The sequence below is a fragment of the Macaca mulatta genome, chromosome 2 (assembly GCF_049350105.2).
Source record: "Macaca mulatta isolate MMU2019108-1 chromosome 2, T2T-MMU8v2.0, whole genome shotgun sequence".
NCBI classification, from domain to species: domain Eukaryota; kingdom Metazoa; phylum Chordata; class Mammalia; order Primates; family Cercopithecidae; genus Macaca; species Macaca mulatta.
The window spans coordinates 110,026,998-110,053,924 of NC_133407.1; the positions used below are offsets into that span (position 1 = coordinate 110,026,998).

At 58.4% G+C, this 26,927-nt stretch overlaps 2 protein-coding genes across 9 annotated transcripts in view; one reads left to right on the forward strand and one right to left on the reverse strand.

Annotated features, from left to right (window-relative positions):
- ALS2CL (ALS2 C-terminal like) lies at positions 1-24,944 on the reverse strand. 7 transcript variants are annotated; one of them, XM_077992317.1, is made up of 27 exons: positions 24,734-24,833; positions 20,410-20,537; positions 19,157-19,355; positions 18,678-18,743; positions 18,041-18,206; positions 17,366-17,497; positions 16,575-16,694; positions 15,042-15,100; positions 14,838-14,904; positions 14,191-14,387; positions 13,123-13,188; positions 12,597-12,695; positions 12,344-12,505; positions 11,528-11,639; positions 10,638-10,769; positions 10,315-10,392; positions 9,356-9,486; positions 7,960-8,133; positions 7,752-7,848; positions 7,355-7,512; positions 6,731-6,799; positions 5,659-5,832; positions 4,415-4,457; positions 2,923-2,984; positions 2,667-2,816; positions 2,267-2,363; positions 1-1,844 (listed from the first exon to the last, which is right to left on the reverse strand). In XM_077992317.1, the coding sequence occupies exons 2-27, from the start codon at positions 20,510-20,512 to the stop codon at positions 1,764-1,766; spliced, it is 2,994 nt and encodes a 997-aa protein (XP_077848443.1). In that variant the 5' UTR covers positions 20,513-20,537; positions 24,734-24,833; the 3' UTR covers positions 1-1,763. The 7 variants fall into 7 exon arrangements, 6 of the variants coding, with proteins under 6 accessions (XP_077848443.1, XP_014986616.3, XP_077848445.1 ...); XM_015131130.3 differs by lacking the exon at positions 10,638-10,769; XM_077992319.1 differs by lacking the exon at positions 10,638-10,769 and having other exon boundaries at positions 24,581-24,812.
- The window catches only part of TMIE (transmembrane inner ear), a 53,140-nt gene that overhangs the window by 12,455 nt on the left and 13,758 nt on the right, over positions 1-26,927 (forward strand). Inside the window, exon 1 of one of the 2 annotated variants that reach the window (XM_028844045.2) lies at positions 22,771-24,531. The exons of the other annotated variant lie outside the window; for it this stretch is intronic. Coding sequence (XP_028699878.1) covers positions 24,166-24,531 — 366 coding nt within the window. The 5' untranslated portion in view covers positions 22,771-24,165. Of the gene's footprint in view, positions 1-22,770; positions 24,532-26,927 lie in introns of those variants that run through there. 2 annotated transcript variants of the gene reach the window in all.

Consider the following 26,927-nt stretch of genomic DNA (forward strand, 5'->3'; position numbering starts at 1 on the left):
CCCAGCTAATTATTTTATTTTTGTAGAGACAGGGTCTCACTATATTGCCCAGGCTGGTCTTGAACTCTCAGGTTCCAGCAATCTTCCTGCCTCAGCCGCCCAAAGTGAGCCACTGTGCCCAGCCAGAGGCTCCAGTTCCACCGGTGTTGGGTGAGGCCTAGTGAGAGGGTGGCCAGAGGGCCTTGTTGAATCTGAACTGCAGCAAGGGCTCGCAAATCTCAAAGGAGGCAGGGAAGTATGGTGGGGTTCCATCAGCATCCCATGAACTCAGGGCGGGCTGCATTTGAGGGCAGGGTCAGGCTGTCCTCACTTGTCAGGGGACAAGAGCTGGCTGATGCCGGTTGGAAAGGATAGAATCCTAGTGAGCTGCCGAGTCCCAGTAAGCATGAGTGCCTGTGCACCCTGCACGTCCTCGCTCTTCCGCAGTTCCATCCCCTTCCTGGGGGTGTCGCAGGCTCCTGGCAGAACCAGAGCCCGTGCCCTGCATTTGGGCTGGCACATTTAGTGGAATCAGCCAGAGAAAGGCTCTCCCTCCTTCCTGGGGAGGTGGTGGCAGAGGCACCAGGCTCTCTCTGCCCACTTCTGACATCATCTCTGGGATTCTGTGGGTGCCCTCTGCCCCAAGGCTACTGCTGGGGACTCAGGTGTGGCTGGACTTTCCAGAGCCTCCCTCAACCCTCCCCTCATAGGCTGAGGTCAGTACTTCATTTGGGGGAGCCACAACCAGAGCCAGGAGCCTGACTTGCTCAGGGCCTAGGGAGTGGGACCGGGAATGATCCAGCTTCTCCAGAGCTGCACCCTACACAAATCCACCCTCTCCCTGTGCTTTGCCCTGGACCCTTTCAGAACACATCACACTGCCTGTCATCATGCATATCCTGTTAGGGCAGAGGGAGACCCTGCATGTCACCCGGCACAAGTCCCTCAATGTGGGGAAGAGAAACTGAGGCCCAACAGGAATGAAGCTGCCCCAAGACCCAGCTGCTGCCTCTCTTGGTCCCACACTAGAACCGCTGTTTAAATAAAGTCCTCACCTCCCAAAGGTACCCCTGCTCCCCATCCACAGCAGGGTCTGAGGATTTATTGGTCAGGGCCCAGGCAGATGTCATGTGCCCCTGCTGTCCCCCCGCAGGCCCACAGAGGTCACAGGTGAATGATTCACAGGCCACTTGGGGCGTGCTGGCAGTGAGAGTTTGCCCACCCCCTGCCCCAGCTTGCTCCGGTGCCGCCGTTTATGTCATGGGTACACGGCCTGCAGTTCACGGACCTCCAGGCCCACCCTGTTGACTGCATACCCAGCGAGGCTTAGAGCCTGCCAGAGGTCAGGACAGCCCAGCAGACTGAAGTCAGTCTTCCGAAAGGACTCTGGAATTCAGCAAAATGGATAGAAGGTCCTTTACAGCGTACTCACTCCACCATTTACAGATGGCAGCACTGAGGCCCAGAGAGGCTCTGCAACTTGGGATAAAGGCTCAAGCTAAGAGAAGCCAGGGGCTCCTCACCCCTGCAGCACCATGCTGCAGATTTAGGGGTCATTGGAGATGGGCTAGTGGCCAAGGGAAAACCACCACGTCCAGGGCCACACCCATCACCCCTCACCCTCATCCCAGTCAGGGCAGCAGCAGCATCTTCCTGTGCAAAACAAAATACTCATCTCCTCCAAGAGCTACTTCCAAGGGCCTGTCCTGCCCTTTGCCTTGGGTAACGAGGGATGGGCCAGCAATGCCCTGCTCAGCTCTGCAGTCTGTCCAGGAAAGGCCAAGCTACCAGAGCTCCCTGGAGTGCCAGTGGCCAGGTAAGCGGTGCAGCCTCATGTCTTCTTTCTGGATGTGCTCATAACAGGACTGGCGGGAGAGAGGCAAGGCTGGGGCCAGCTGACCTGCCTGATCCCAACCACATGCACAAGATCTAGGGCCCAATAGCTATGTGCACCCACCTCCCAACCCAGAGGAGGCGTGTCTCCAACTCATTCCTCAGCCACGGTCTGCGAGGAAAATGGGGCCCTTCCTCTCCCACTGTACTTGGGAACGCAGCCTGGAGCAATCATGGCCGCAGGGTCCCCAGGGCTGGGATGCACTGTGGGACCCCTCCCTGGCTCCTTTAATAAGAGCAGGATCAGGGACACTGTGAGGACCCTTCCCAGAGTCGCACATGAGCTGTGAATTTGAGCTCCCTCCCACGATGGCGCCATGATGTCTGGGAAGGGAAAAGGGTCTGCCCCAGGGCCAGGGCATTTCCACCTCGGCCCACAGCCCCTGTGCCTCACCTCCAAGGCCGTGAGCAGGAAGTCATACAGGCCTCCTGTGTGGTTGGGGTCCATCATGTCACGGATCAGGTGGATCTCGGCTCCCAGGTGCTGAATTCTGGAGAATACCGTCCCACCAAGAGATCGAGGGAGACAAGAAGAGGGCTGTCATGGACAGGCAGCTGGGGAAGGAGCCCTGGCCAGGATGGCTGGACACCTGGGGCGTGGTTCTCACTCCGCCTCTAGCACCCCAGCACCCTGGCTGGGACCCTCCCTTTTCTGGGCCTTAGCTTCCCCATCTGTACTGAGAGAAGCTGCATCCATAAACAACCCTGGGGTTCAGAGGTGTCAGAGGATATCATGGTGGGGGTAGGACCCTGCCCCTGCCCTGCACCCCCAGTTCCCAGCCTGTCTGCTTCACCGGGCGCGCGACACCACATAGATGAGAAGCGGCAGCAGGTCGTCCATGGGCAGCTTGTACTCCCGGCCCAGCACCCGCGACACCGTGCCCTCAATTTCCCCGTATGTCCTCTCCAGCACCTCCAGCTTCTCCCGTGGGTCCACCGTGGTCCTGCAGCAGGGTAGCTGGCTCCAGGTCAAGGACCTTGGTTCAGTCCCAACCAGGAGCACCCCACACTCTGCCTCCAGATCCCCAAGCCACTACGGCTCACACTCACATGATCTTCTGCAGGCACTCGGTGGCTGACAGGAAACACTTGTCCCTGACCAGGGAGTACCTCTGCATGGTGGAGGGAGTGGGCTGGATGAGGCCATGGCCCCCCAGCTCTGACATCCCCTCCTTCCCAGGGCCGGGCCTGAGTCCCCTGCCACCCTCCCCTTCACTGCCAGCTTTAGTGCAGCCCCACCCTGAGGCCTGAGTGACCCAGGCCAGATCACAGCTCCACTATGGGCTTCAGTTTGTGCAACCATAAAACCGGGGGGAATAGTCTCCAGGAGGTTGGGAGGATCCAAACGGAGAAGAAGATAATAATCATAACAGGCACTGGCCGCTGGGTGCCGCCCAGTTCTGAGTGCCTATGTTGATGGTTCTCAAACCCAAGGGCTTGGTGAAACACAGGCTCCTGGACCCACTCCCTGCGCTTCTGACTCGGTAGGTCTGAGGCAGGTCCAAGAATCTGCTTTCCTAACAGGTTCCCAGATGATCCTGATGCTGCCAGCCTGGCAGACAAATTTTGAAAACAGCTGCCTCATGTGCCCACTTCACCCTCACAACAATTTTGAGGTGGTTCTGGCCAAGTGCCGTGGCTCACGCCTGTAATCCCACCACTTTGGGAGGCCGAGGCGGGCGGATCACCTGAGGTCAGGAGTTTGAGACAAGCCTGGCCAACATGGTGAAATCCTGTCTCTACCAAAAATATAAAAATTAGCCAGGCGTGGTGGCACGTGTCTGTAATCCCAGCTACTCGGGGGGCTGAGGCAGGAGAATTACTTCCACCTGGGAAGCAGAGGTTGCAGTGAGCCGAGATTATGCCACTGCACTCCAGCCTGGATGACAGAGCAAGACTCCATCTCAAAAGATAAATAAATAAAGGCCAGGTGCTGTGGCTCACGCTTGTAATCCCAGCACTTTGGGAGGCCGAGGCAGGCAGATCACTTGAGGTCAGGAGTTTGAGACCAGCCTGGCCAACATGATGAAACCCTGTCTCTACTAAAAATATAAAAATTAGCTGGGCATGGTAGTGGGCACCTGGCGGACACCTATAATTCCAGCTACTCAGGAGGCTGAGGCAGGATAATCACTTAAACCCAGGAGGCGGAGGTTGCAGTGAGCCGAGATCACACCACTGCATTCTAACCTGGGCGACAAAGTGAGACTTTTTCTCGAAACATAAATAAAGTAATTAAGAATTTGGAAGTTGTTCTAGTGTTGGCTCCCTTTTACTGATGAGGCAACTGAGGCACAGTGCACGAGCCTCTTGCACACGGTCACACAGCCAGGTAAAAACCTATGTTTGAGCCCGGTGGTTATAAGCCAACAGCTTACCTCCACCACACTGGGAAGTCAGAATGACGGTGTCTCCTCCCAACCCACCCTGCCCCTCCCCAGCTCCTCTGCAGCCTCCGCCCAGCAATCATGAGGCAAAGGGCTCCTCAAAGCCTGCAGGACCTCTGGGGGCCCCCGGCTTGGGATTCTGGCCTCCCTCTCACCTGATTGCTCGTCAGCGTGAGGTCCTTGAGGGGCCACAGGTGCCTGAAATCGAAAAAGTGAGACAGGAAGCTTTGCCTGGACAAGGGGCAGAATGTGAGGTCAGAGGGCAAATTCCCTGTGCCACTGTGTCCCCCAGCAGAGCTGGGTCCTAGAAAGGGGAAGGAGGTCAGTTCAGGTCATGGGAAGGATGGAAGGATTCCTGGAGAAGGCAGCACTCCAGAAGCTCCGGGGAGGTAAGGGTGGCCCAGGGGCTTGTATGAGCCAGGTCATGGTGACCAGCAGAGAGGGAGGGCTGAAGAGACTGCACTCCATCCAGAAGGCTCTGCCGAGCCAGCACAGGGCCGTGAGCAGGGGGATGCAGCCCTCACACGGCAGAGCTGGAGGCTGGTGTGGGGAAGCGACACTGAGGCGGTGAGGGAGGTGGGGCACGCTTGGGAAGCACTGGCAGCCAGGTCTCTAGGCTGGTGGCTGGTCAGATGCAGGACACAGTCACTAAGATAGAGGAAGAAACAGGGATTTGCAGGGTGGGTGGGAAGCACCATCCCTGTGTAACAAAGGAGACCTGGATGTGGGAGCAGAGAGAGTGCCCGTGCCCTCTAATGGGGACAGTGGGGTCACTTGTGGCATCAATGGATAGATGGGACACTGAAGAGAAAGGACGTTTTGGAGACTGAGGGTGGAAGGGAGGCCCTGGGGTGTGGTAAACACCTCCCGACTTGCACCCAGAGCAGTCTTCGGTTTCCCCTGAGGGACCTCCTCTCCCCTACTCTCAGCCCAAGTGCTCAGAGCAGGTGATCTTGCCCCAGCCTCAGCAGTGGATATTCAGGCAGGCCTGGTCAATCACAGCTGGCATTCAGGGGTGGGCTCAAGACCCAAGCTGAGCCAGCAAGGGACCTCAGGGGCTCTGTGGAAGCTGTTGGAAGGCAATGCCAGCTCCTCTGTGGGGACTCTGGGAGTGGAGCTGGGAGGGTATAAACCTTGAGAGGTTGGTGCTTATGGTGTTTGTCACCACAAGGGGCAGCCTGAGAAGGACCAACAGAGAGAAATGGAAAGTGCTTCCCTCTGTCGTTCAGTCGAACACCTAGATCCAGCCACAGCTGAACGCATAAGCTTAGAACTTGGTGGGTACATGAACCTATCAACCCCAGCCCCACCTTTAGGTTGAAGACAATCTGAGTCGAGTCTGTGTCATCTGCTATGCCAGAGTCCTGGCTAACACGGCACAGGGGGAGGGAAGGCTTACTTCTGCACATCCAGGAACTCCAGCAGTTGGGTATCGGGAAAGAGGCTCAGGTTGGCGATGCCCTGGCTGTAGAAGCTGTCCTCCCGCTCATGAAGCAGCAGGTAGAGCGTGAAGAGCTCTGAGTAGAAGCTGGGCAGCATGAGGGGCAGCACCAATCCATGTACCTGGAGGTCTCTGATGGGGAGACCGGAACAGGTTGGGATGAGCAAGGTGGGGTCTAGGATTACTACTAGGAGTCACCTCTCAAAGAGCTCCTAGCTCCACAACAAACAGTGTCCCGGCCTCTAGCCTCCTCTCCAGCCTCCAGCCTCCTCCTCCCCAGAAAACCTTTTCCAAGCCTGTTCTCAGCCATGATTTGCCCAATTCAATTCATAACTTCATTCCCTCCTTTGACTTTGACAACCAAGACGGCAGGTGGGACAGGAGTTTGATCCCCATTTGACTGAAAGCAAAACCAGGGTCCCAGATGGGCCAGCAACTTGCAGCCAAGCTCTCAGCAGCCATTCCAGGCTGATTCAGTTCCACCTCCTGGTTTGCTGTGCTAGGACTCCAGGCGGGGAGTTCTCCCTAATGTCTAACCCCATCTCCCCTCTCCTGCAATGCAGTGACAGGAAGGCCTCTCTGATCAGGAACATCTTCAGGTCTGGAACCTAAAGGCAAATTGTAAGGTTTGCTCCAGGGATAGGGGGAGACAGATTTAATGACCCACCTAACTCCTATATAACCTCAGACTCATCCCTACCAGCCCTTGGTTTCCCCATCTGTGTGCAGGGAGAAGAGGGTGCCTCGGGGAGCTACTCACCCTCTGCATGGGAAAGATGAGATTGGGATCATACATTTAGAATAAAGATGCATTCAGTGTATTGTAGCAGTGCCCCCTCCCTCTGGTTCCTCACAGAACAGAGGTCATGGGTCATTCTAATCCACAAACGATCAATGCAGAGTGCTTGGTCAATAGAGTGAATGCCCAGCACTTCCCCAGAAGCACCTCTTTCCCCAAGGGAGGTCCTAGGAGCAGACGCGTGAGGCCTCCCTGGACTCGGCAGGCCTCAAGGAGGCCTGGGCCAGTCACCTTGTCTCTGTGTCTTCATCTTCCTCCAGGGCCTGGCCCTTGCGCTGTAAGGCAACTCGAAGCAGACCCCTGTGAGCCAAGGAGAGAGAAATGGTGTGGCTGCCACCTCCCACAGAACTGGAGCTCCACTGCCAGTCAACAAAGGCAAGAGCAGGCAGCGTCTCAGAACTGTGGACACGGCCTGTAGGGTTCATCCTCTCAAACCACAGAAGTTAGAAGGTTGGAGCTCCAGGATGGTAGCCTGAGAAGCCTGGAACCCCAGCAGCAGAAGGAACTATAGCATCTAAGGCTTCTATTTGCAGTGTTTCATGGGGTCACAGCCCAGCCTGGGACTGCAGGTGTGTTCCGAGTCTAGGGTCAAGCTCAGCCTACAATGGGGTGAGAGTGCCCGGGGTCAGAGTCAGCCCAGGGCCTGGTTGGGACTTGGACTCTAGCTGAGGGCTGCAGCTAGGCCTTTGCTGCACCCTCTAACCCCTTTGCTCAGCAGCTCCAACTGACCAAGGGTCTGGTTTGTTGTTGAATCAGACACCTGGCATTCCTCCCAGATTCAAGGCAGAACTGATGCCTGGAAAGGGCGGACTGGTGTCACAGGGCAGTGGCTGTCCCATGTGCCACCGAGCTCACCTGTAGGCAGCCCAGAGTTCGCGGGCATGCTGCTTCACCTCCTCCTGGGCCAGCTCCTGCAGGTGCTTATTGGCCCCGACACCCGCGTAGGTAGCCTGGAAGGTTAGCATCAGTGTCCGGAGCAGCTTTCCCAGAGGGTGCAGTGAGTTGCTCAGAGCCTGGGCCAGTGCGTAGACAATGGAGAGAGACTAAGTGCCAGGGTCTGGAGCACGGCATGCCCACACCAGCCTCCCGACACTTCTCCTATCTCATAGATGGGAACACCGAGGCCCTCTGAGGACAAGGGACCCACAGGCCTGTCCCCTTCAGTCAGCACCCTGCTATGAAAAATCGGAGCCCTTCCCCACCAGGGGCAGTGAGAATGTCACCCCCTTGGCCACCCTGGCAGGGTTCTCACCTTCCTGAGGTACGGCTGCAGGGCCTTGGGTTCCCGGTGCTGTAGCAGCTCCTCCAGGATGTCTTCCATACTGCCCACACTGTCCTCGGGGTGGGTCCTGGGCACCACACACAGCGTCCCTTACCCACACTTGCGCCCAGCTCCCTCCCCGCAGGAAGCCCTCCCCAGCCCACCCTGACCTGTGCATGTGCACGCAGCTCGGCCTCACCTCTCGCAGCACAGGTAATCCTGAGACCTGCGCAGCTCCCTGGAGCTCTGCACGTCGAAGCCCAGCAGGGCCTCCTGCAGGTCCCTGGGGCAGCCAGCACACACAAAGTCCCGGAAGGGCCTGTAGACTCCCTGCCAGCGGCTTTCCACAGGGAAGGCACCCACGCCCAGCTGCCTGTGATGGGGATGGAGGGTGGGTGATGGGGCAGGGAGAGATGGAGCTGAGGTAGGCAGGACTCTGCCCAGGCCCTTGGAGGGGTGGGGTACCAGCCTGGCCCAGGATCAAGCCCCAGGAAGGGTGGATGGATTGAACCATGCAGAGGGGGCTGACCTCCACAGCTGCAGGAGGAAGAGCAGCAGAGAAAGGGACAGAGAGAATCTACCCTGCAACCAGAAGAGACACAGAAGCATATGGAATCCTGGAAAGATGGAGACAGAAAGGTGCGCAGATCTGAAGGCCAAGCCAGAGAGTGGGTCTTGGCCCAAGAGAGACCAGTGCCCAAAGTCTGGGATTCCCCTCCAAGACATCCCTCTCTGCCCTCCCTTATAGCCAGTTCCTTCCTACCATGGCCAACAGGCTGGGGCCTGGCTGCATGTGTCTAATGGAGCCCTGCACTCCAGTGTCATGCTTGTAGGCTACACGCAGCCCACGCCCACACCTGGGCTGGGGCCTGCCCCTAGGGACTGCTGTCCACTCTCAGCTCCTGCTGTCAGGGAGAAGCAGCATGCAGGGACAGCGGGCCAAGTAGTCAACTATACTCCCTCCCTACACCTGAAATGCTGCCTGGGACCACTTCTCATTAGAACTGCCACCCACACAGATTCCTTCCTCTGTGCAATACTGAGTCTTCCTCAATAGATGCAACAACAGCAACCGTTTTCCAAGAAGGAACTCTGCCCCTAGAGGAAAAGAAATCTATCCTCCTCTCAAATACTCCTTGATAATGCCTGTGATTCCACTTAGCGAGTTTCCTTCTTTACCTTGGCTGCCAGGAAACTCAGAGCCAGGCTTAATGATCAGTTGTAAATGCTGTAGGACATGTTTGCCTATCCCTTTCTTTTAAGGTTAACACATGCTCTTATTTTCTATATTTTTTTTCCTGTATGTTTGGTTTGTAAACCGTATTGTATTCTTTTGAGACAAAAAAAAAAAAAGCAGTACCTAAGCAAAGCCTACAAATAATATTTTTCCTACAGTTTTGTGGTGTACAGCATTATATCCACACAGCCCCTGATTCCAAGTCTCTGACTGGAGTTGTACACCCTGCGGTCTCTGGACTCTCTAGAGTGCTAAGAGGGGGGTGCAAAAAGGCCCCTCTGATGAGATGTGAGTCCTTGGGGTAGAAACACAGACATATCCCCAGATAGGCCCAGAGCCACAGGGGCCAGGCACTCACCTCTTGCAGGTGCTGCTCGGGTCCGGTGGGGGGGCAGCTGTGTCCAGCACACCCTGTGTGTGCAGTCCTCTCCCTGCCACACTGCCAAACGAGCCCTCCAAGGTGAAGCCATTGGGGAAGGTGACCTTGCCCTGGGAGTCAGGAGAAGGAGCAGGGATGTCTGTCTGCCCAGTTACCCTTCCAGTCAATCGTGACAGGCCGCATGCCTGTCCATCAGTGTCAGAGAGGCTAAAGACTGAGGAGCAGGCTTCCCGCCATCCATTCAAGCTGCCCCACACTGAGGGGTTCATAATCCTCTACGCCTGCCAGAGCCCCCATACCAACAGCTGTGCCCACGTCTCAGGGGCTAGCTCGCCTCTGAGGTAGAAAGAGGAGAGGGATGGAGAAGGGATTCACAGGCAAGAGTGGGGAGACCACCACTGAGGGGCTGGGGTGGGAGTAAGCCCAGGGACAGGCAACGCCTGAGGAGGGAGGTGTCTCGCCGCATGGGGCTGTGCCATTCATAGCAACCCAATCTCCACCCCTTTGCTCCAGTCATTATGAAACCAAAACGACCCCTACATTTCCAAAGGCCCCAGCGGGGACACATTGCCCTCTCCTGGGTCAGCTCAGGGAGGCACACAATGAAGGCCAGTGCCTCCAGGGACAGCTGCTCCAGTCACTGGTGCTGGTGGAGGGCATGTATTCTGAACTAGGAGGGTACAGGGGGACACAGCCAGTACCCTCTGGATAGCAGGCAAGGCCACTGGTCCCCTCTCACCTCACTCCAGAATCAATCGCAACTCTGTGGCAGGGTGCAGTCACTGTGCTCACACCTTGGCTCTCAGGGAGGTGTGACAGGCCTTCCCCTGCCTGCTCCCCCATCTGCCTGTACCCCCAGCCCTGAGTCCGAGTGGGGAGATTACAGACCCCAGCCAAGGCCTCAGCAGGGTGTGGAGCGGGGCCTCGGTGGTCCTCACCTTCCCCGTGAGGGTCAGGTCCCTGGTGAAGGTGCCCTCATACAGGGAGTCGTCTTCAGAGAGGAGGATGCCTGGACCCTTGGGAAGAGGAAGCCAGGGAGGGTAGAAACAGTGGGTGAGGAAGGGCCAGGAAACTCAGGGTGGAGACAGATGGCAAAAGAAGGGAGGTGTGCCCTGACACATGGGGAAAGGGGCCCTGAGCCTCATCATGCCCCACAGGACTGTACCTAATTAGGACTCTAGCCTTTGGCCTGCTGAGCACCAGCCCCATGGACCCCATCCGTGGATTTCCCCAAATGACACCCTCTACCCTGGTTCCTCACCCCAGTGGCTCCTTCAGGAAGCCCTTGGGAGCTCAAGAAATGTGGGGCTTTCTCTGAAACATTCCTGCTTCCCTGCTTGTCACTGGCCCTGGGAATGGCAGAGCTGACCAGGCTCCCTTGCCCCATGGGCTGCTAGGAAGCTCAGAGCCGAAAGGGATACAATTAGTATTCAGCTTATTTCCAAATCTATTTTGCGTACTTATTCTTCCCTTTTCTTCCTCTTTCCTTGAAGGCCTCCTTCAATCGAGAATGAAGTAGAGCATAAACAAACCAACAGACAGTAATAACAAGAGCAGCCATCAGCCAGAGCCCCACATTCCCCAAGCACCTGGAAGGGTATGGGTGAGGCAAACGTGGGAGTCCCAGGCTCAGCGGCGAGGCTCAGCAGACCAGGGTGTGAGTGTCAGCTCTGCCACTCAGTGAAGGTGACATGGAGCAGGTCCTCTGATCCCTCTGAGCCTCTCATTTGTCATTCACTAGGGACACACTGGGGATAATAATGACATCAACCTGCAGGGCTCTTGGGAGGATCCCACAGGATCAGGGTGGGAGCTTAGCCCAGAGCCAGGTGTCAAGTTAGGACTCTATGAATGTCAGCTAATGCATCATCACGAGTAAGCACTCGATTCTTGCTAGTTCATTGAGTCTATGGTAAGTATTCTTAACCTGAGTTGCTGATGGGGAAACCAAGGTCATGCAGAGCAGGGACTGGCCAGGGCCAGGGGAGGGGGGTGGCAGAGCTGGCTTCCTGCCCAGGTTCTGGCTCCCTCCAGCACCCAGGAACACAGCCCCCTTTCCCATCCCTCCCTGAAAAGCCTCAGCTCAGCCTCAGGGCCCCCAGCGGGAGTGGGGTGCAAAGAGAGGAGTAGCCCAGGACACACTCTGCTCACCACCGTCTTGTCTGCCTGGAAGGTGCCCTGGTAGCAGACACCTGCCTGGGTGACCACGACCCCCGGGCCATGGCGCTGACCAGCCTGCCACATGCCGATGTAGCGCTCGCCTCTGCAGGGAGAGGAATGTGGCCAGAGTTGGATCAGACTCATTCCCATGCACCTCCTGGGCACTCTGCTGGCACGGGGCGGCAGGGAGTGCAGATAAGGGGCAGTGACATCACCTGAATCCACTCAACAGACACAAGGTCAGAGGGGTCAGGACCCCTAAGAGGAACAGAGGGTGGAGGAGGGAGGCAGGCAGCCTGGGAAGGGCATCTGGGAGGCTTCTCTGTGGAGGCGGCAGGAAGGACAGGTGGAATAGGAGTGTATGCAAAGCCATGGAGGCAGGAGCATGTGATGGATACGTGGGGACTTCAGTGGTCCAGAAAGGCTGGAGGGGTGCATAGGAGACGCAGCTGGGGTGAGGTTAGAGAAGCAGGCAAGGCCGTGATTGCCAGGCCAAGGATCCAGGGCTTTATCACACAGCCCAGAGAGCCAGCAAGGGCTGCAGTTTTTAGACGTGACAGAGTAGGGGGTCAGAAATGCCTGTCCAACACCATGAGGAGGGGTGAGGGGCGGGGGTGACCCTGCAGTCAGCGTGACCAGGATTCCCTCAGCCTGAGCCTCCGTGGCAACCGAGGGACTGGAGGGGAAGTGAGGGGCTTAAGAGAGACACAGCGGAGGACAAACGGGAGCCTGTGTCCTGCAACAATCTGGTCTGTGAGGGCCCTGTCCATCCCTCCGCCCTGGGAGTGGGGGCTGCAGGGCGCTCACCTGTCACTATCCTCCTCGATGCCATAGCCGCTCCTCTGGCCCCTCTCCCAGTGGCCCGTGTACCTGAAGGGCTGGGGGGCCTGTGGACCACTCTCAAGGACCCCAAATCCGTGCCGCAGGCCCTCCTGGAAGTAGCCCTTGTACACCTCATCGGTGCTGTACCTGGGGAGGGCCATCAACAGCGAACTCTGCCTCATGGAGCTCGGCCCAGAGGATGGGCCCATCCCACGAGCCCCCAGCCAGGGTCACTTACTCACAGATGCCGTAGCCGCACATGCTGCCTTCTCGCCAGTGGCACTTGTAACAGTCGAACCTGTCCTCAGAGGCCTGCGGCAGCAGGCGGATGCCAAAGCTGACAGCATGGTTGTGGGGATGGGGATCAGCCCTGACCTGAGACGCCCATCACACCTACTCCATGCCACCCAGGAGCATCCCGGCCCCCAAGGAGCCTTCCGGACAATAGGGAGACTCTCAGAGGCCCTCAGTCTTCCTGTTCTTCAAAGGTCCCCTGTCAGGACCCCTCCCTTCAGCCTGTCCCCGGGCACCATAGAGCACCTTTTGGCCTGTACCACTCCCTCATGACCTCGAGCTCAGACCGGCCCCCTATTCAGGCCCTTGGTTCCCCTTTTGTACAGTGAGGCGGGCTGGACCAGATTGTCTCTAAGTTCCTGCTTGAGGTTTGGGAATTCAGGATGGGGCCAGGCTGGCGACCACAGCAGGGGAGGAAAGCACTCACCCCCCACCACAAGCCTCCCAGCAGCAGCCCCAGCCAGCCTTACCCATGCTCCAGGCCCTGGCAGAAATTCCCCACGTGATTCCGCCCATCCGGCCATTTCAGGGTTCCCCTGGAACACAGTGGAACCCATCCCTCAGCAACCTCAGCCACCTACTTTCTCAGACACCCTCCCTTTCTCTTCCCTTGGACTGGGCTCTCTGCACCAGCCCTCTTGTCTGAGCTCCAAACATCCCCTGCAGAAAGCCCCTTTAGCCCTTTTCTACTCCTGGCCTAACTGTACCAGCAGCCTCATGGGGCACACTCACCACATCCCTTAGGGAAAGCCCTGGAGACATCTAGGTTCCCTTTTTCCCTTGACCAACAGGAAGCTCAGAGCTAAGCATCAAGCTCAAGTTTAATGCTAGTCAGTGGGGTTTCCACCATCCTTCTCCCCATTTCTGTGTTTTTTCTGTCCCTCTGTTCATAAGTTGTCTCAAGCCCTTTCTGAAAGGAGGCAGGGTATTAGAAACTAGCAGAGGTGCTTGAGAGTGTAGCCTTGTGAGTCCCTTCTGCTCTCTGGGTCTGTTTTTCCAACTGTGGCATGGGGTGGGGCCACATGCTCTGTAAAGGCTTGCCTGTCTATGGGGTCACACAGACCTGTGATTGAGGCCGACTGACCCCATCATTTGCCCTGAGACCTTGGGCAGGTCATGCCCATCACTGGGCCTCAGTGTCTGTACCTATGAAATGGGTAAAAGCACTCCATACAGAGCGTCTTTATGAGGACCGACGGCGATAGAATGTGTGCAAGCCATTTCACCACCACCAGACAATCCGGTACGGATGTGAGAATTATTCTCCCACCCTCCTAAGAATGGAATGGCACCTGCAGGCTCTAAGGCCAGGGTATGGTTGCTGCCCCTTGTCCTCTAGTGTCACCATCAAGACTTTATTTGGCACAGACCGTCTCTGGGCCAGGCCTAGTCTGAGGCGACTTACGAGGCAGTCTGAGAATTGACTGTCCACAGAGAGTAACTGCTCCTGGTGCGTGTCCTGAGACAGGTTTGTGTGCTGCTCTCTGCCCCCGCCCCCACAGAGCCCCACCTTGCCACCCAGAGCTCCAGCCACTCACTTGCCGTGGGGCCGGGCCCTGCACCACTCGCCCTCATAGGTGGCCTGGCAAAGCCGGCCCTCTGCGCGGAAGGTATATTCTGCACAGCGGCAGGCAGGAGGCTGGGAGGGCTCCAGGCCAGCCCCCAGCACAGGGAAGTCCTTCTTCCCACGCAGGACCTGGCGAACGGCCTGGGTCACCTTCCACTGCCAGACTGCCTGGTGGGAGGGGGAACACGGGGAAGGGATCACTGCTGCTGGAGGCTTTCCCTCCAAGAAGCCTTCTGGGGTAGCTCCAGGTACCACCCCTCCACCCTCCACCCCCACTCCGTTTTGTCACCTGGGGGGCCCTTCAACTGCTCCCTGCTGCCCTCTGGGGCCCCCACCCAGCCTGAGATCCTCCTCTGCAGTTACAGGGCCTGCCCAGAGGACAAACAAGACCTCAGGGTAGGGATCAACACAGGACCAAATTCTGTCTTTAGAAAGAAAAATACCCTGTTCTTTTTGGCATTCTAATGCCTGACCCCAATTTCCTCTCACCAGGTCCCCAGAGGCCTGCCAGACACTCGCCAGCACTCCTGTGGGGCCCTGCAGGGTTGCACACTTCTGCCCTCTTCCTACCCTGTCCTGTGACCCCACTCCCGCAGTTCGCAGCTCACCCACACTCACCTGGCCCTGGGAGTCCTTGGCACAAAAGGAGAACTGTTCTTCAGGCGTGAGGAGGTGAAATGTGCACCTAGACAGATGGAGGTGACGAGTAGGCCCCAGCTCTGTCCAGAAAGGTGGAGGGGCCCAAGCCAGAGTACCAGGGTGTGGGCAGGTGTCATGGGGGTAAAGGGAAGGTCTGGGGTGTCAGCCAAGGGGGTCGCTCACCCGTCCTGCTCAGGATCCACCCACACCAGCTTCAGATCAAAGGTGTGGACGTTGTGGCCCTGGAAGAGGACGGACACAGGCGTCATTCGGAGCCCAGGCCAGATGCTTACCTATCCTCTGGCCCAGGCTTGCCCCAAGCTCAACCCTGCATGGCCACCGAGGCTATTCTGCCCAGCACGTCCAGCACTGAGTCCCTCTCCCCCCTGGCTTGCTCCCCACCTCAGGGACAGCTGCTCCATGTCCCTTCCACCCCAGGGCTTGACCAGTAACTCAGAAACAGCCTCTAGCCCCCTGTGGCCACCAGAGTGGTCTGGAAATGAAGCTGGGAACTGGTCAACCCCTGCTGGAAACCTCTCTACGGCTCCTACTACCTGGGGGTTGAGACACTGCTGAGCCTAACATTTGAGACCTCACAGACCACCACGCCGTCACGGCCACTCCGCAATCACACCTTCACGAGCTTGCCCCGACCTCTCCTCACTGTGAACCTTTGCTCCTGCTGTTCCTTCTACCTGGAATGCCATCCTGATCTGAGAGCCAGAAAAAAAGCCCCTTCCTATGGGAAGATTTTGTGTAGCAACTTCCTGCCCGGCCCAGTCAGGCCAATCACTGCTCCATACCAGGACAGGGACGAGGTGGGAGGCCCAGGCCTGAGGGGTGAGGAGGAGCTTGCCAGCCGCAGGCCATGGACAAGAGATGGCCCACCAGACACAACAGCATGTTCAAAGGTCCAGCGGTCGGAGAGGGCTAGCACAGGGAAGGGACAGTAGCTCATCAGTGTACTGGAGCAGAGTGTGAAGTTGGGAGTGGAGGGGAATTCAAACTAAATCAGAACCAACCCCAAAATCAGGCTTCAGGGGACACAGGTCTAAGCTGGGCAGCAGCTTCCTGCCGGGCCCCGCCACCTGTCTGCAAGTGGGCTCCAGGCCAACCTTCTAAGGGGCAGAGAAGACAGTGCTGTGGACCTCACCAGGACAACATGATTTCAGGGGGATGAGCCAGAGTTGGTGACTGGCCGTGTAACAATTCCCAGCCCCAGGCCTGGCTCCTTCCTGACTTCCACAATGCTGAAAGCCCAGGCACTGCTCCTGTGGGGTACTTTTCTCTAGAAGCCTTCTCATCCAGCCCTCCTTAGTCACCCCTCAGTCACCCATGACTTCCTGTCTGGGGTTCCTCTCTTATTTGAGTACAACGGGAACTAAGAGTTGTCTGGTGTCTACTGTAGAACAAACTCACTAATAATGACCCCCACATTCCAGATGGGAAAACGAAGGTGAAGACATGTAACCAAGGACACCAGATGGGAAGGGTTGAAGCCAGGAAAAACCTTGGACCGAATTTCCATTCAGCCCATGCTCCTCTGGGGACAGCTCCAGTGGACTGCCCCTCCCCAACACAATGCCTTTCTGTCCCTGACTATCCCTCCAAGCCCACGTTCTCAGTCCCAGTAGCGTGCCCCTCTCCTGCTCCTTTTCCGACCAGACCCCAGAACCCTACTGTGGCCCTAAGACCTCGGGTCAGCCCCACCCCAACCTGCAGCAGGACGAGGGCATCATCAAAGAGCAGCACACGCTCAGCCCGCAGCGGTGCGACCGTCACGGGTACGTCCTGGCTGTCCTGAAGGAGTCTGTGAGCAGGGGTGCAGAGCACATCCTGGTGGGGCAAAGAGGACAGTACAAGGCTTAGGCACCTCTTCCTGCAAACTGGCAGCCACTCTGCCACCTCCCCCTGTACCCCAGGCACCCCCGACAGACCCCCTCCAGGAGACCTGGAGTGGTGGACAGAAATGCACTGGGTCAGTGATGGACAGAAATGCACTGATTATACATTCCTGGCTCTCATGAAGCTTCAGTGTCCCCCTCCCACACCTCTGTGCCATGGCCCCAGCCATTCCCCTATCAGTCCTCTCCCAGTACTCGGCCACCCCTGCCTCCCTTCCGCAATTCTCATTCCTCCACCTAGTCTCCTAATTCTCCACACCAGGTCCAAGTCTCAGGGCCCAGGGGACTCTCCTCCCTGCAGGGGCAATTCATGCCGTGGTGGGCAGCGACGCAAGGGTGTGATCGGTGACATCCCCAGGCGAGAGGCAATCTGCTGATTGCCTCTTCCCTAGGCCAGGTCAGGGCCTGGCCCAGGACATGCTCAGCAGACAGATAAGAATGGCTGGACAGAGGGACCTTACGGCCTCCTGCTTCAGCCATCACTCCCCCTTCCATATGGGGAAACTGAGACCCGGAGAATACAGCAAGCAGCTCAAGGCCCCCAACAGCTCCATGCCCAAAAAGGACCCCCCTCCCTAACTGCCCCTCAGGCCCCTAACTCACTCTCGGCCGGCCTCTCAGGGTGTGCCAGAGAGCCTGTGTGGCTGCAGCCTGGTCCAACGCCTGCTTCATGAAGGACTGCAGGTTCCCAAAGAGGGTGACTGCGTTCACCACCAGCTCCTGGGTTGGGTGATGCTGAAGGGGGACAGGGCAGCCAGTGAGCGGGGAGCTTATTGGAATCTTCCCTAGCCCAGTCCTGGTCCTGGCTGGTTGAGAGGCCTGAATCTAGGCCAGACTTTGCCCTTTTCTCCCTGACAGCTCCTCTTCTGCTGGTGGGGCAGTGGGTAGAATACGAAGGTGCTTCCCCAGCTCAGCCCTGGGCCCACGTGTCCTCACTCCCAGGACATGATTCTACCCCTGCTCTCTGGGTCTCTGCTGGCTCTACCAGGGCAGGGCCACGTGCCTCAGACACCACAGGGAAGGGCAGTGCTGTCACCCACTAAGATTCCCTCGGGCAGAACCATGTCTTCGCACCCCCTCCTCAGGGCTGGACCATGTCCCCCATGTCCCCTGGAAACCCCAGGACAGGACTGTAACTCCCTCAACTCTCTCCCACCCCCCGGCATGGCTGAGTCCTTCTTGTACTAGGGTTCCTGAGTACAGGCTGAGTCCCCTGAGTCTGGGCTCTATCCCTCCCTTCCCTCGGCTTCCCCACATGCTGCTGCCCTTGGTACCTACCTCCCCAATGGTGTCCCCGAGGCTCAGCAGGAGGAGCACGTACTGTTGCACGTGATGGGTGAGTGGCTGGTGGAGGGCCTGGCCCGGCGACGCACCCACCGAGCCCTCTGAGCTCACACCTGACAACAGCTGCCGCAGCGCCTTCCGCTGGCCCCGCCAATACTCGCTGTGTGTAGAGAGGGCCACACACCACCTTCACCCCTTCCTCCATTCCTGCATCCACACCACCACCTCCCTGCCCCAGCTAATCCCCCCAGACCCCAAGGCCAGCCCCAGGCTCAAAAACCCCTACCCTGTCAGATGAACACAGTACCCGAGTTACCCTCACAGGTTTAGGAGCAATATCTCAGAGTATGAAGGGATTGCTGATCACAACCATCCACCCTGAAGGGACGCCCCTCCTTCCCCGCCCCAAGGCCAGCCCAGCCGGAGTGGGTCTGGATTCTGTTCCTGGCCTCACTGGGCCTTCCCTCTTTCTCTTCCAGTGTGGATCTGTGCAGACTTGTAGAGCCAGGAGTCCTCCAGGATGAGTCGTGGACTGTGACACCCACTGCTCTGGGGAGGGGGCTTCCCTGACCCCACCCTCACTCAGGCACTCCCGCCCCATCAGGGGCCACTGCACCAGCCCTGTGCTCACCTTCTCCTCTTTGCTGCCTTCTGGAAGGCCTGCACCACCGTGCAGCTTGTGTAGGATTCGATGTACCTGCAGGCAGCACAGGGAACACCCTGCAAACCCAGTCCTCAGCCCCAGACCTAAGCCCCTGGTCCCTGGGATCCCCAGATCCCACCCACTAATCAGTTGCAGCCCTGAGGGCCCAGACAGTGGCCTGGCTCTGGGCACTGGAGACCTTGACTCCTGGGCCAACAAGACAATTCTAACATACAGTCTCTCTTCCCTGGGAGGCCCCAAGCCTCAGGTCTGGAGTGTCTGAGCCTGCTGTCAGGTGAACACCCAAGCCCAGGTGAGGCTGACCCCAGGTGAGCACCAACAACGGACCGAGCCCAAACCTTTGCCTGAACCCTGATCCATGTGAGCCCCACCCCCAGGTGAACCTTAATGCCAGGTGGCACTCTGACACCAGGGCTGAGCCCCAGCCCCACCTCCAGTGGTCTTACTCTATGTGGGCCTGCAGTACACGGTCAGCATCTCGCAGCAGCAGCAGGGACTCCAGACCGGTGGAGTCGGGGTGGCGCAGCCTCTCCTGCAGTGAGTGCAGACTTTCCTCCGTCACCTCCCAGAGTTGCTGGGAGCTCTTGTGCAGCTGTTGCAAGAGCCGCAGGCACTCTCTGCCCCAGGGATCTGAGGGCTCTGGAGCTGGGGCAGGAGCACAGGCACACTGTGAGTGGAGGACGTGGGCTCTATCTCCCGGGGAACATGCAGAAGCCCCAGGTGTTCACATGAGGGCCACCAGCCCCGGCCAGCCCTGGAGCTGTGGCCGGGTCTGCATCCCTGGGATCCGCAGGACAGAACTGGTGAAGCCTAAAGCTGAGCAGGGGAAGGGCAGGCTGGAGCAGTGGGCAGCACCCTCGAGGAGGAAATAGGGGTGCATACCCACCTCCTCACTCAACAGGGACATCCCTGACCTGACATCCTCAGGGAACTAAGTACATACACAAATTCCTCCCCAGCTCTGGGCTTCCTCATCCTGGACTCCTCAGATCCAGAATGTGGAGTCCACAGGGTCACACAGTCCTCTGCCATTTCACAGATGCACAGAGGCACCTGACCAAGGCCTCACAAGTGAGACCTAAGCTGGAAGTAAAACCTAGGCATCCTGGGTTCCAGTCAGTCTTGTTCCCCTCCCAGCACCACCAGGTGCCCTAGGTGGGAGCAAGATGAAAATTCAAGCAAACGGCAGTCTCCAGTCTTTTACCCTGGGAGAGGAGGAATTCCATCTCTTTGCACAGCCTGGTCTGGGCTACAGGTAGGTTCATGGCCTGGCCCCTCAGGGTTCCTTTAAGAAAGGAGCAGTCTGACCTGGTGCAGTGGTTCATGCCTATAATCCCAGCACTTTGAAAGGCTGAAGCGGGCAGATCACTTGAGGTCAGGAGTTCGAGACCAGCCTGGCCAATATGGTAAAACCCCCGTCTCTACTAAAAATATGAAAATTAGCCAGGTATGGTGGCAGGCATCTGTAATCCTAGCTACTCAGAAGGCTGAGGCACAAGAATCGCACAAGAACCTGGGAGGCAGAGGTTGCAGTGAGCCGAGATCGCACCACCTCCATCAGAAGATGCTGATACCAGGTGTCACCACTCCTATTTGAGGTTGAGAAAGCTGTGGCTCAGCGAGTCCAACAAGGTAGGACTCTTGTCCCTGGGATCATTCCTCAGTGCCCTTCCCTCCCCACTACAGAGCCTAGACTCACCGGCTGGGAGGAGGGGCTGGAGGACATAGCTGTTGACACGGGCGAGGGTGGCTGAGAAGACCTCCTCCAGCCTCAGCAGGGCTGCCTCCTCAGGGTTGCACATGGCCGGGTGTCAGACTCAGGGCCTCCTGTGTAGGGCACAGGTTACAGCTAGATAGCACGGGCAGGAGCAAGGCCAGTGCCCATCCTCTCAGGCAGGGTGCCCAGAAGCAAGGTCCATGACCACCCATATCAGAACTCAGCAGTGAGCCCATATCACCACAAAGGGGAGCTCCCAGACTGGCCACTGACCCCTGCCTTGCTCCCTGCCTGGGCCCAGCTGATGAAAGATGAGGGGTCCGTAAAGGAGAGACAGAGCTCAGAGCTGCCAAGGGAAGCAACCCTTTCTTCCCCAAAGGGTAGATGTTCTTTAAGCCCAGTTTGGCCTGCTCCTTCCTCTGCTCAAATACCCACCATGGATCCCAAGTGCCCAGGGTAGTGTTAGTGGTGCCCTGGTCTTGGCCCCTTTCCATCAAGTCTCCCCTCAGGGATTCTGCAGTCTCTATAAACAGAGCCAGGCTGTCAGAGGAGCCCAGCCTTGTCCTCTAGCCCGTGGTTCAGGACTCCTTGTCACCCAACAGGGCTGTGTACGCAAGGAGAGTTTTGGAGGTATGGGGGAGTCTGGAGGCCTCCTGCTAGAGCCACAAAGGATGGTCAAGAAATGAAAAGGAAGGGAGGACCCAGCAGGCAAGTGGGGGAACCCTGAGAGTAAAGGCTCATGGGTGTGAGGGACCAGCCTCTGAGGGTGGCCCACCAAGCAGCACCCCAAAGGACCACAGCTTCGCTGTGCCTCAATCGCCCATGGACAGCCATGGAAGACTTTAGAGCAAGGTAATGATGGGATCCAAAGTAACATTTGGGGGAATAAACATATGACAGTTGCAGAGGAGATGGTGCCAGGCAGTGAGAGAGAGTTCAATGTGGATAGGAGCCTGGACCCTCCATGGTCCCCCAACCAGACAGAGGGATCACTGATCACAACCATCCACCCTGAAGGGGTGCCTGCTGGATGGATGGGGGCCCTTGGGGTGGGCAGGTGGGCTTGAGCCTTGAGATTTTCTGCCCTGGAGTGAGAGGGACCTTCCAATTAGGCAGGAATCACCTGGGAATGTGGTGTCCTGCCTAAAAGAAGGGGCGAAGAGAGGCCTGGGCTCAAACCCACCCCCACAGCCAGGCTATAGCCTCTACTCCACAAAGCCCTCCCCCACCAGACCCTGGTACCCTCACTTGGCAAAGTTCATCTGCCCAAATGACCTGATCAGGTATCTGGGGCAGAGAGTTACAGGGTCTTTTAGCCCAAGACCCACAGCCTGTCTCTCTCCTTGTCTCTGACATGCTGGGCTTTGGAGTTAGCCAATCTGTGTGGGGCAGGGGACATAATCAGGGCAGTCAATGATGGGCAGGTGACACAGGCAGACCTAAAAGGGTGAATGGGAAGGGGTCTCAGCCCTCCCCTCGCCAGCCCGCCCCGAGAGTGCCATGGGGGCATCCCAGGCCCCTGGCAGAGCCTACAACTCCCAGTGAATTGGCTCTGGAATGGAGTGGGGCGGGTCCCTCAGAGCTCTGGCCAAGGGCCCAGGCCAGGCATTCCTGCCCCACCTTTCCTGCTACTGCTGCTTCGGAGGGTGAGGCTGCAGAGGGAGAGGCAGGAAGTGGAAGCCACCAGACACCCAGCTGCAACTTCTGTGCTGCAGCTTCTTCTCCCTCTGTGGGCCCCTGAGGCAGACCCAGGCCCCCAGGACACAGGGGGCTCCAGGTCAGTTCAGGCAGACCATGAAAGCCCAACCAAGGGAACAGGGGTGCAGCCAGGCCCACCTAACTCTCACCCATGTCTCCCGAAAGTGCTGGAATGGAAAGGCCCTTTGGGGATGATTTTTCCACTCTTAGCTGGCAGTCAGCTGGGGTCTAAGCTAAGAGGTGAGGATATCCAAGGCTGGTTGGGGAGGTGGAAGAAAGGGTGAGGCTAGGATGGGAGATGCAGACCAGGAACCAGATCAGTGCAAGTTGAAAAGATACTGCAGTAAATAACTCGCTGTTAGGAAGACTTGAACACCAACATCCCTACACTCTCTGAGAGGCCAGCACCACGACCCCAGCTGACACCATACCTTGGCAAGGAGCTCTCTGACCCTGGAGACAGCCCCTCCTCCTCAGGCTTCCTGTCCCTTGTCCCCACTGCTCAGTCTCAGCTGCTCCCCCAGGAGCAGCCCTCACCTGGCTGCTCAGCCCTGGTCATGCCTCAACTTATCCACAGCCTTACTCCTCTCCGTACCTCAGCCACCCCTCTATGAAATGGGAGTTCAACAAGATCACAGCATTTTTTTCTTATTATTTGTATTTCTTTCTATTTTGTCTTGTTTTGTTTTTTTAGAGATGGGATCTCACTATGTTGACCAGGCTGGTCTTGAACTCCTGGCCTCAAGTGATCATCCCATCTTGGCCTCCCAAAGCTCTGGGATTACAGGCGTGAGCCACTGCACCCAGCCAAAGCAGATCACAGCTTTTCAAACTACTTAAGTCTCCCCTCAAAAGGACAAACAGGTGGAAGGGGGCTTCTCTGGGTGTGGGGATCTGGTCCTTAGACTCCGCACCCCACAAAGCAGCCTACGACTACTGGGGTGAGTCCTCCAGACTCAAGTTGGCAACTGTTAATCTGGGAGTCTTCCACATCTGTGGCCCCAAAGGGATCTCTAACCCTGGGAAACTGAGTCACACCACCCAGAGGAATGGGCAGAAGTTAAGCCTGGCTGGTAAGGCAGTGGGTGGGGGGAAGGCTGTGGTGGAAGCTGGAATTCTAGTTAGGTGACCCTGAGGGGCCCAGCTCCCAGGCTAGGGAGTCTGGGGCTTCATCCTGAAAGTGATGAGGAGAGCGTAAGTGCAGGGGTGAGGCAGCGTGAATGTGCATGAGTGTGCACATTTGCAGGGCAGGAGGAGGAGGTGCTGAACCTTAATATGAGGAGGGTCCTGCAGGAGTACCCCCTCCCCAACCCATGTCCCATCCCTAAGCTTCCCCCTTCCAGTCAAGGGCATGACTTCCTCACCCTCTCCCTCTCTCCAGTTCAAAAGTTCCTTAGTGGCAGGCTGTGCCCAATGTACAGACAAGGAAACAGAGGCCCAGGAACAATGGGAGGGCCCAGAGACCATATCTGTAGAACTTGTGCAGGGCTCAGACCCAGACCTCTGGCTCCAGCCCACCAGGTTCAGCTAGCTAGATGGCTCAGAGAGGTTGGGCAACTCCCCTGAGGCACAGAGCAAGATCCTGGCAGGGCCCTGCCTCATAGCTATCTTCAGGCAGCCCTGATGCTCCCCACAGAGTGGGGTGGGGTTGGGCGGGGTGAGGACAGAACTGGCCAGTCACAGCGTGCCCAGGTGAGTCAGCGGCTGCCCCTGTGGCACTCTAACCAGTAGCCAGACCTGGTCTCTCCTCTGCATTCCTGGCCTCTGTCCACGCTAGGTCCCTCCGGGGCAGGGTCACTGGGGCCTCCCCTGTCCTCTCCCAGGCCTGGCTCCTCAGGTCCCTGACACACCTTGTCATGACACTCACTCACTCTGGTATTTCCTGGTCTGAACAGGCAGGGAAGTTCTGCCTTTTGTGGAGGCTTTTTCATGGGCTGCTGTGGAAGCCCCTTCGTTATCTGGTGCCCAGTGGGGGACAGTAGAGAGACGCACTGCCCAAGGGAGCGGGCACTGAACTGTCACACCTGATCCCTCAGTCTCATGCTCGCCTCTCCCCGCTGCACCCTTCCCCGGCCCCTCGGTGGCTCCAAGCCTCTTGTCCTAGGCAAGCACCCCTCCCTGCTGTCGCATATGTCCCAGCTTCCCTTCCTCTCCCTGCCCAGGCACACACTCAGTCGCTGGAGTTTCCCAGACCCGAGCTCCTGTTCCAGCCGCCAGGCATTTGCCATGCCACTCCCATGCGAAAAGGCCACCTCCTGGAATCCCGGGTCGGGCCCTTCCGCCCTAACCAGCCGGCGTCACCTCCTCCTGGCAGTCTCTCCTGCTGGCTGGGGCCCCGTGGCTCTGGCACCATGGCTCAGGTCAGGCCTGGGGCGCTGCCCCAAACCCGAGCCGGCTAGCAGCCAGGTAAGGAGGACAACGCTGTGAGCCCCGCGGGGACCGAGGGGGGTCTTACGAGGGATTCGGACGGCCGGGGGATGACTGCCGCTGGGACCAAGGAGCTGGGCGGGGACCGCGGCAGCCAAGAGGCGGGAGCCCCCACCTGGACTGGCTAAGCGTGGAGCACAGACACCGGTCCACAGACGCGCGCCCTCCGTCGCGCCCTTACCTGAGCGCTGTGGTCGCCCCGCGCCTGGAGTGCTCGCGCGGCTCCTAGCTCGCACCCCCACCCTGCCCCCTGCCAGCCCCGCCCCCTTCGCCCAGCCCAGCCCAGCCCCGCCCCTCCCCGCCCCGCCCCGCCTCCGGGTGCTGTTCTGGAGTTGCGGGGGCCACCGGCGGGCCACGGAGGAGGTGGCGCGCGGCATTGATCCGTCCCCCGCCCCAAGTCTCTCCTGAGGTCTCCCTCTGGTGTCCCCCGGGATGCGGAGGCCCCTGGGATCCGGCGCGGGGAGGAAAAGTGGGAGACTTGACCCCTCCGCCCCCTAGGCACCCACGCGCATACTCAGGCTCGCCTCTCGCGCCCCGCTTCCCCTGCAAGGCTCTGAGGCCGCCGCCGCGCCACCACCTCGCCCCGCCAGTCAGTCGCTCTGCGAGCCTGTGGTGCAGCCCCGTGACCTCCCCGGTCTGCCCTGAGTCACAGAAGCCGGCACACGCGGAGCGCTGTGTGGGTTCGTGGAACTTGGAGCCGATAGAGGCCTGGGTGCCGCCCCTCTTGTGCGACCTTGGGGAAGTCCCCTTTCCTCCCCACTCCTGAGTCTGAACAGGCCTAGCAGAGCATGAAGCCGGCCGGGTGTGTTTTGTGCGAAGGGCTGAGACCTTGGAAAGGGTGACTGAAGACTGGTCTGGGACAGACTCCCCGGGAGCGGGAGGGAGCATAGTTGAAACCTGTAACAAAGAAGGACCCCGTCAGCGGCCTGGTCCCCCTCTGGCCACCAGGCTAGTCACCCACTGCTGTCAGTGGCACCCAGGTTCCAATAAGGAGAAGGCTCAGGGTCCAAGACGGCTGTGGAAAAGCAGAAAGGGTGGCCCACCAGCCCCCTACTCAGCCCCCTACTGAGGAGGTGGGAGGCATCCCCCATCCTGCCAGGCTGAAGACCCCCCCAGTGGAGGTAAATGGGGGCCTGGGGCCTGCCAACCTCATCCCCTGGCTCCCTTGGGTTATTGCCAGGTGGGAGTTTACCATCTGCCAAGCTGCCCATCACCCTAGGTTTGGAGGGTTTCCGGCCTGGGACCCTTGCCTGAGTGACTGCAGGCCGCACGACCTCACCTTCTTACCCCACATTGCTCTCTTCCTGGGTCCCCGTCATGCAGAGCCGCCCCTTCCTGCTTCTCCATCCCTCCGCACACAGCCAAGGCCCGCCCTAGCTCTGGCCTCCCCCTTTTCAGCCTTGTTTTCTTGCCCCCTCCTGCACCCCCTGCTGCCTGAGGGGCTCCACTCCCAAAGGCCCTGCTCCTCTGGTAGAGGTGTTGCTGTGTTGGTGGGTGGGGGCTGCCACAAAGGAGGCCTCTGGTGAGTGAGGTGTCCCCTCTGGCCCTCTGGGAAAGCCTCCCCTCCCCATGCCCTCCACCCCCAGGCTCCAGACCTTGGCCCCCACCCCCCTTCACAGCCCTGATGGCCTGCAGAACTGTCTGCTGGGGAACTTGGCTCCCTGAGTCTACAGCACAGCCTGGCAGAGCCACCACCCCAGCAGGTGGAATGAACTGAGACTTCAGGTTCTAAACAGGCCTCGGAGACTCTGTGTGCCTGTGGGGCAGTGGGAGGTAGCAGAACATTCTGGAAAGAGACCTGGTATGGGGCCTTGTGCTGCCTTCCTCTTACTGTGTGATCACAGGCAGTGTGCGGCCTCTCTGTGGCTCAGTGCCCCTGCTGGTGAAATATCTTACCTGCACCTCCTTCTCAGGTTATGTGGGACTCAGAGGAGGGGTATGGTGGGTTCAAGGGGCTCCTTCAGGGATGAGCACGGTTTAGAGGATCTATGGGTCCCCTAGAGCATGGGTATGGGCCACCAGGCATCCCTGGGGCTTGGGAGGGAGGCAAGGGCTGGAGAGAGGCCATGGCCTCAGGAGGAGCATATGGCCTCACTGCTTGTGACAGATAGGGGCAGGTGGGGCAGGGCCCTGAGCAGGACAGATCTGATCTTACACTAGGTGTCTCTGGGCCTCACTCTCATCATCTGCACGTGCAGCTGAGGGAAGGCAGTGCTGCCTGGGCTCAAGCAGGAAGGGAAGGGCTCCCACGGCTTCCTCCCTAGAGTCCAGACTTCCTGTTCAGCCACATCTAGGGGTATGGGAAGGCTGACTGAGCTCTGGGCAGCAGGCCAGTCTTTCCCCCATTCCCTGTGTGACCTCATGGACACTGCAAG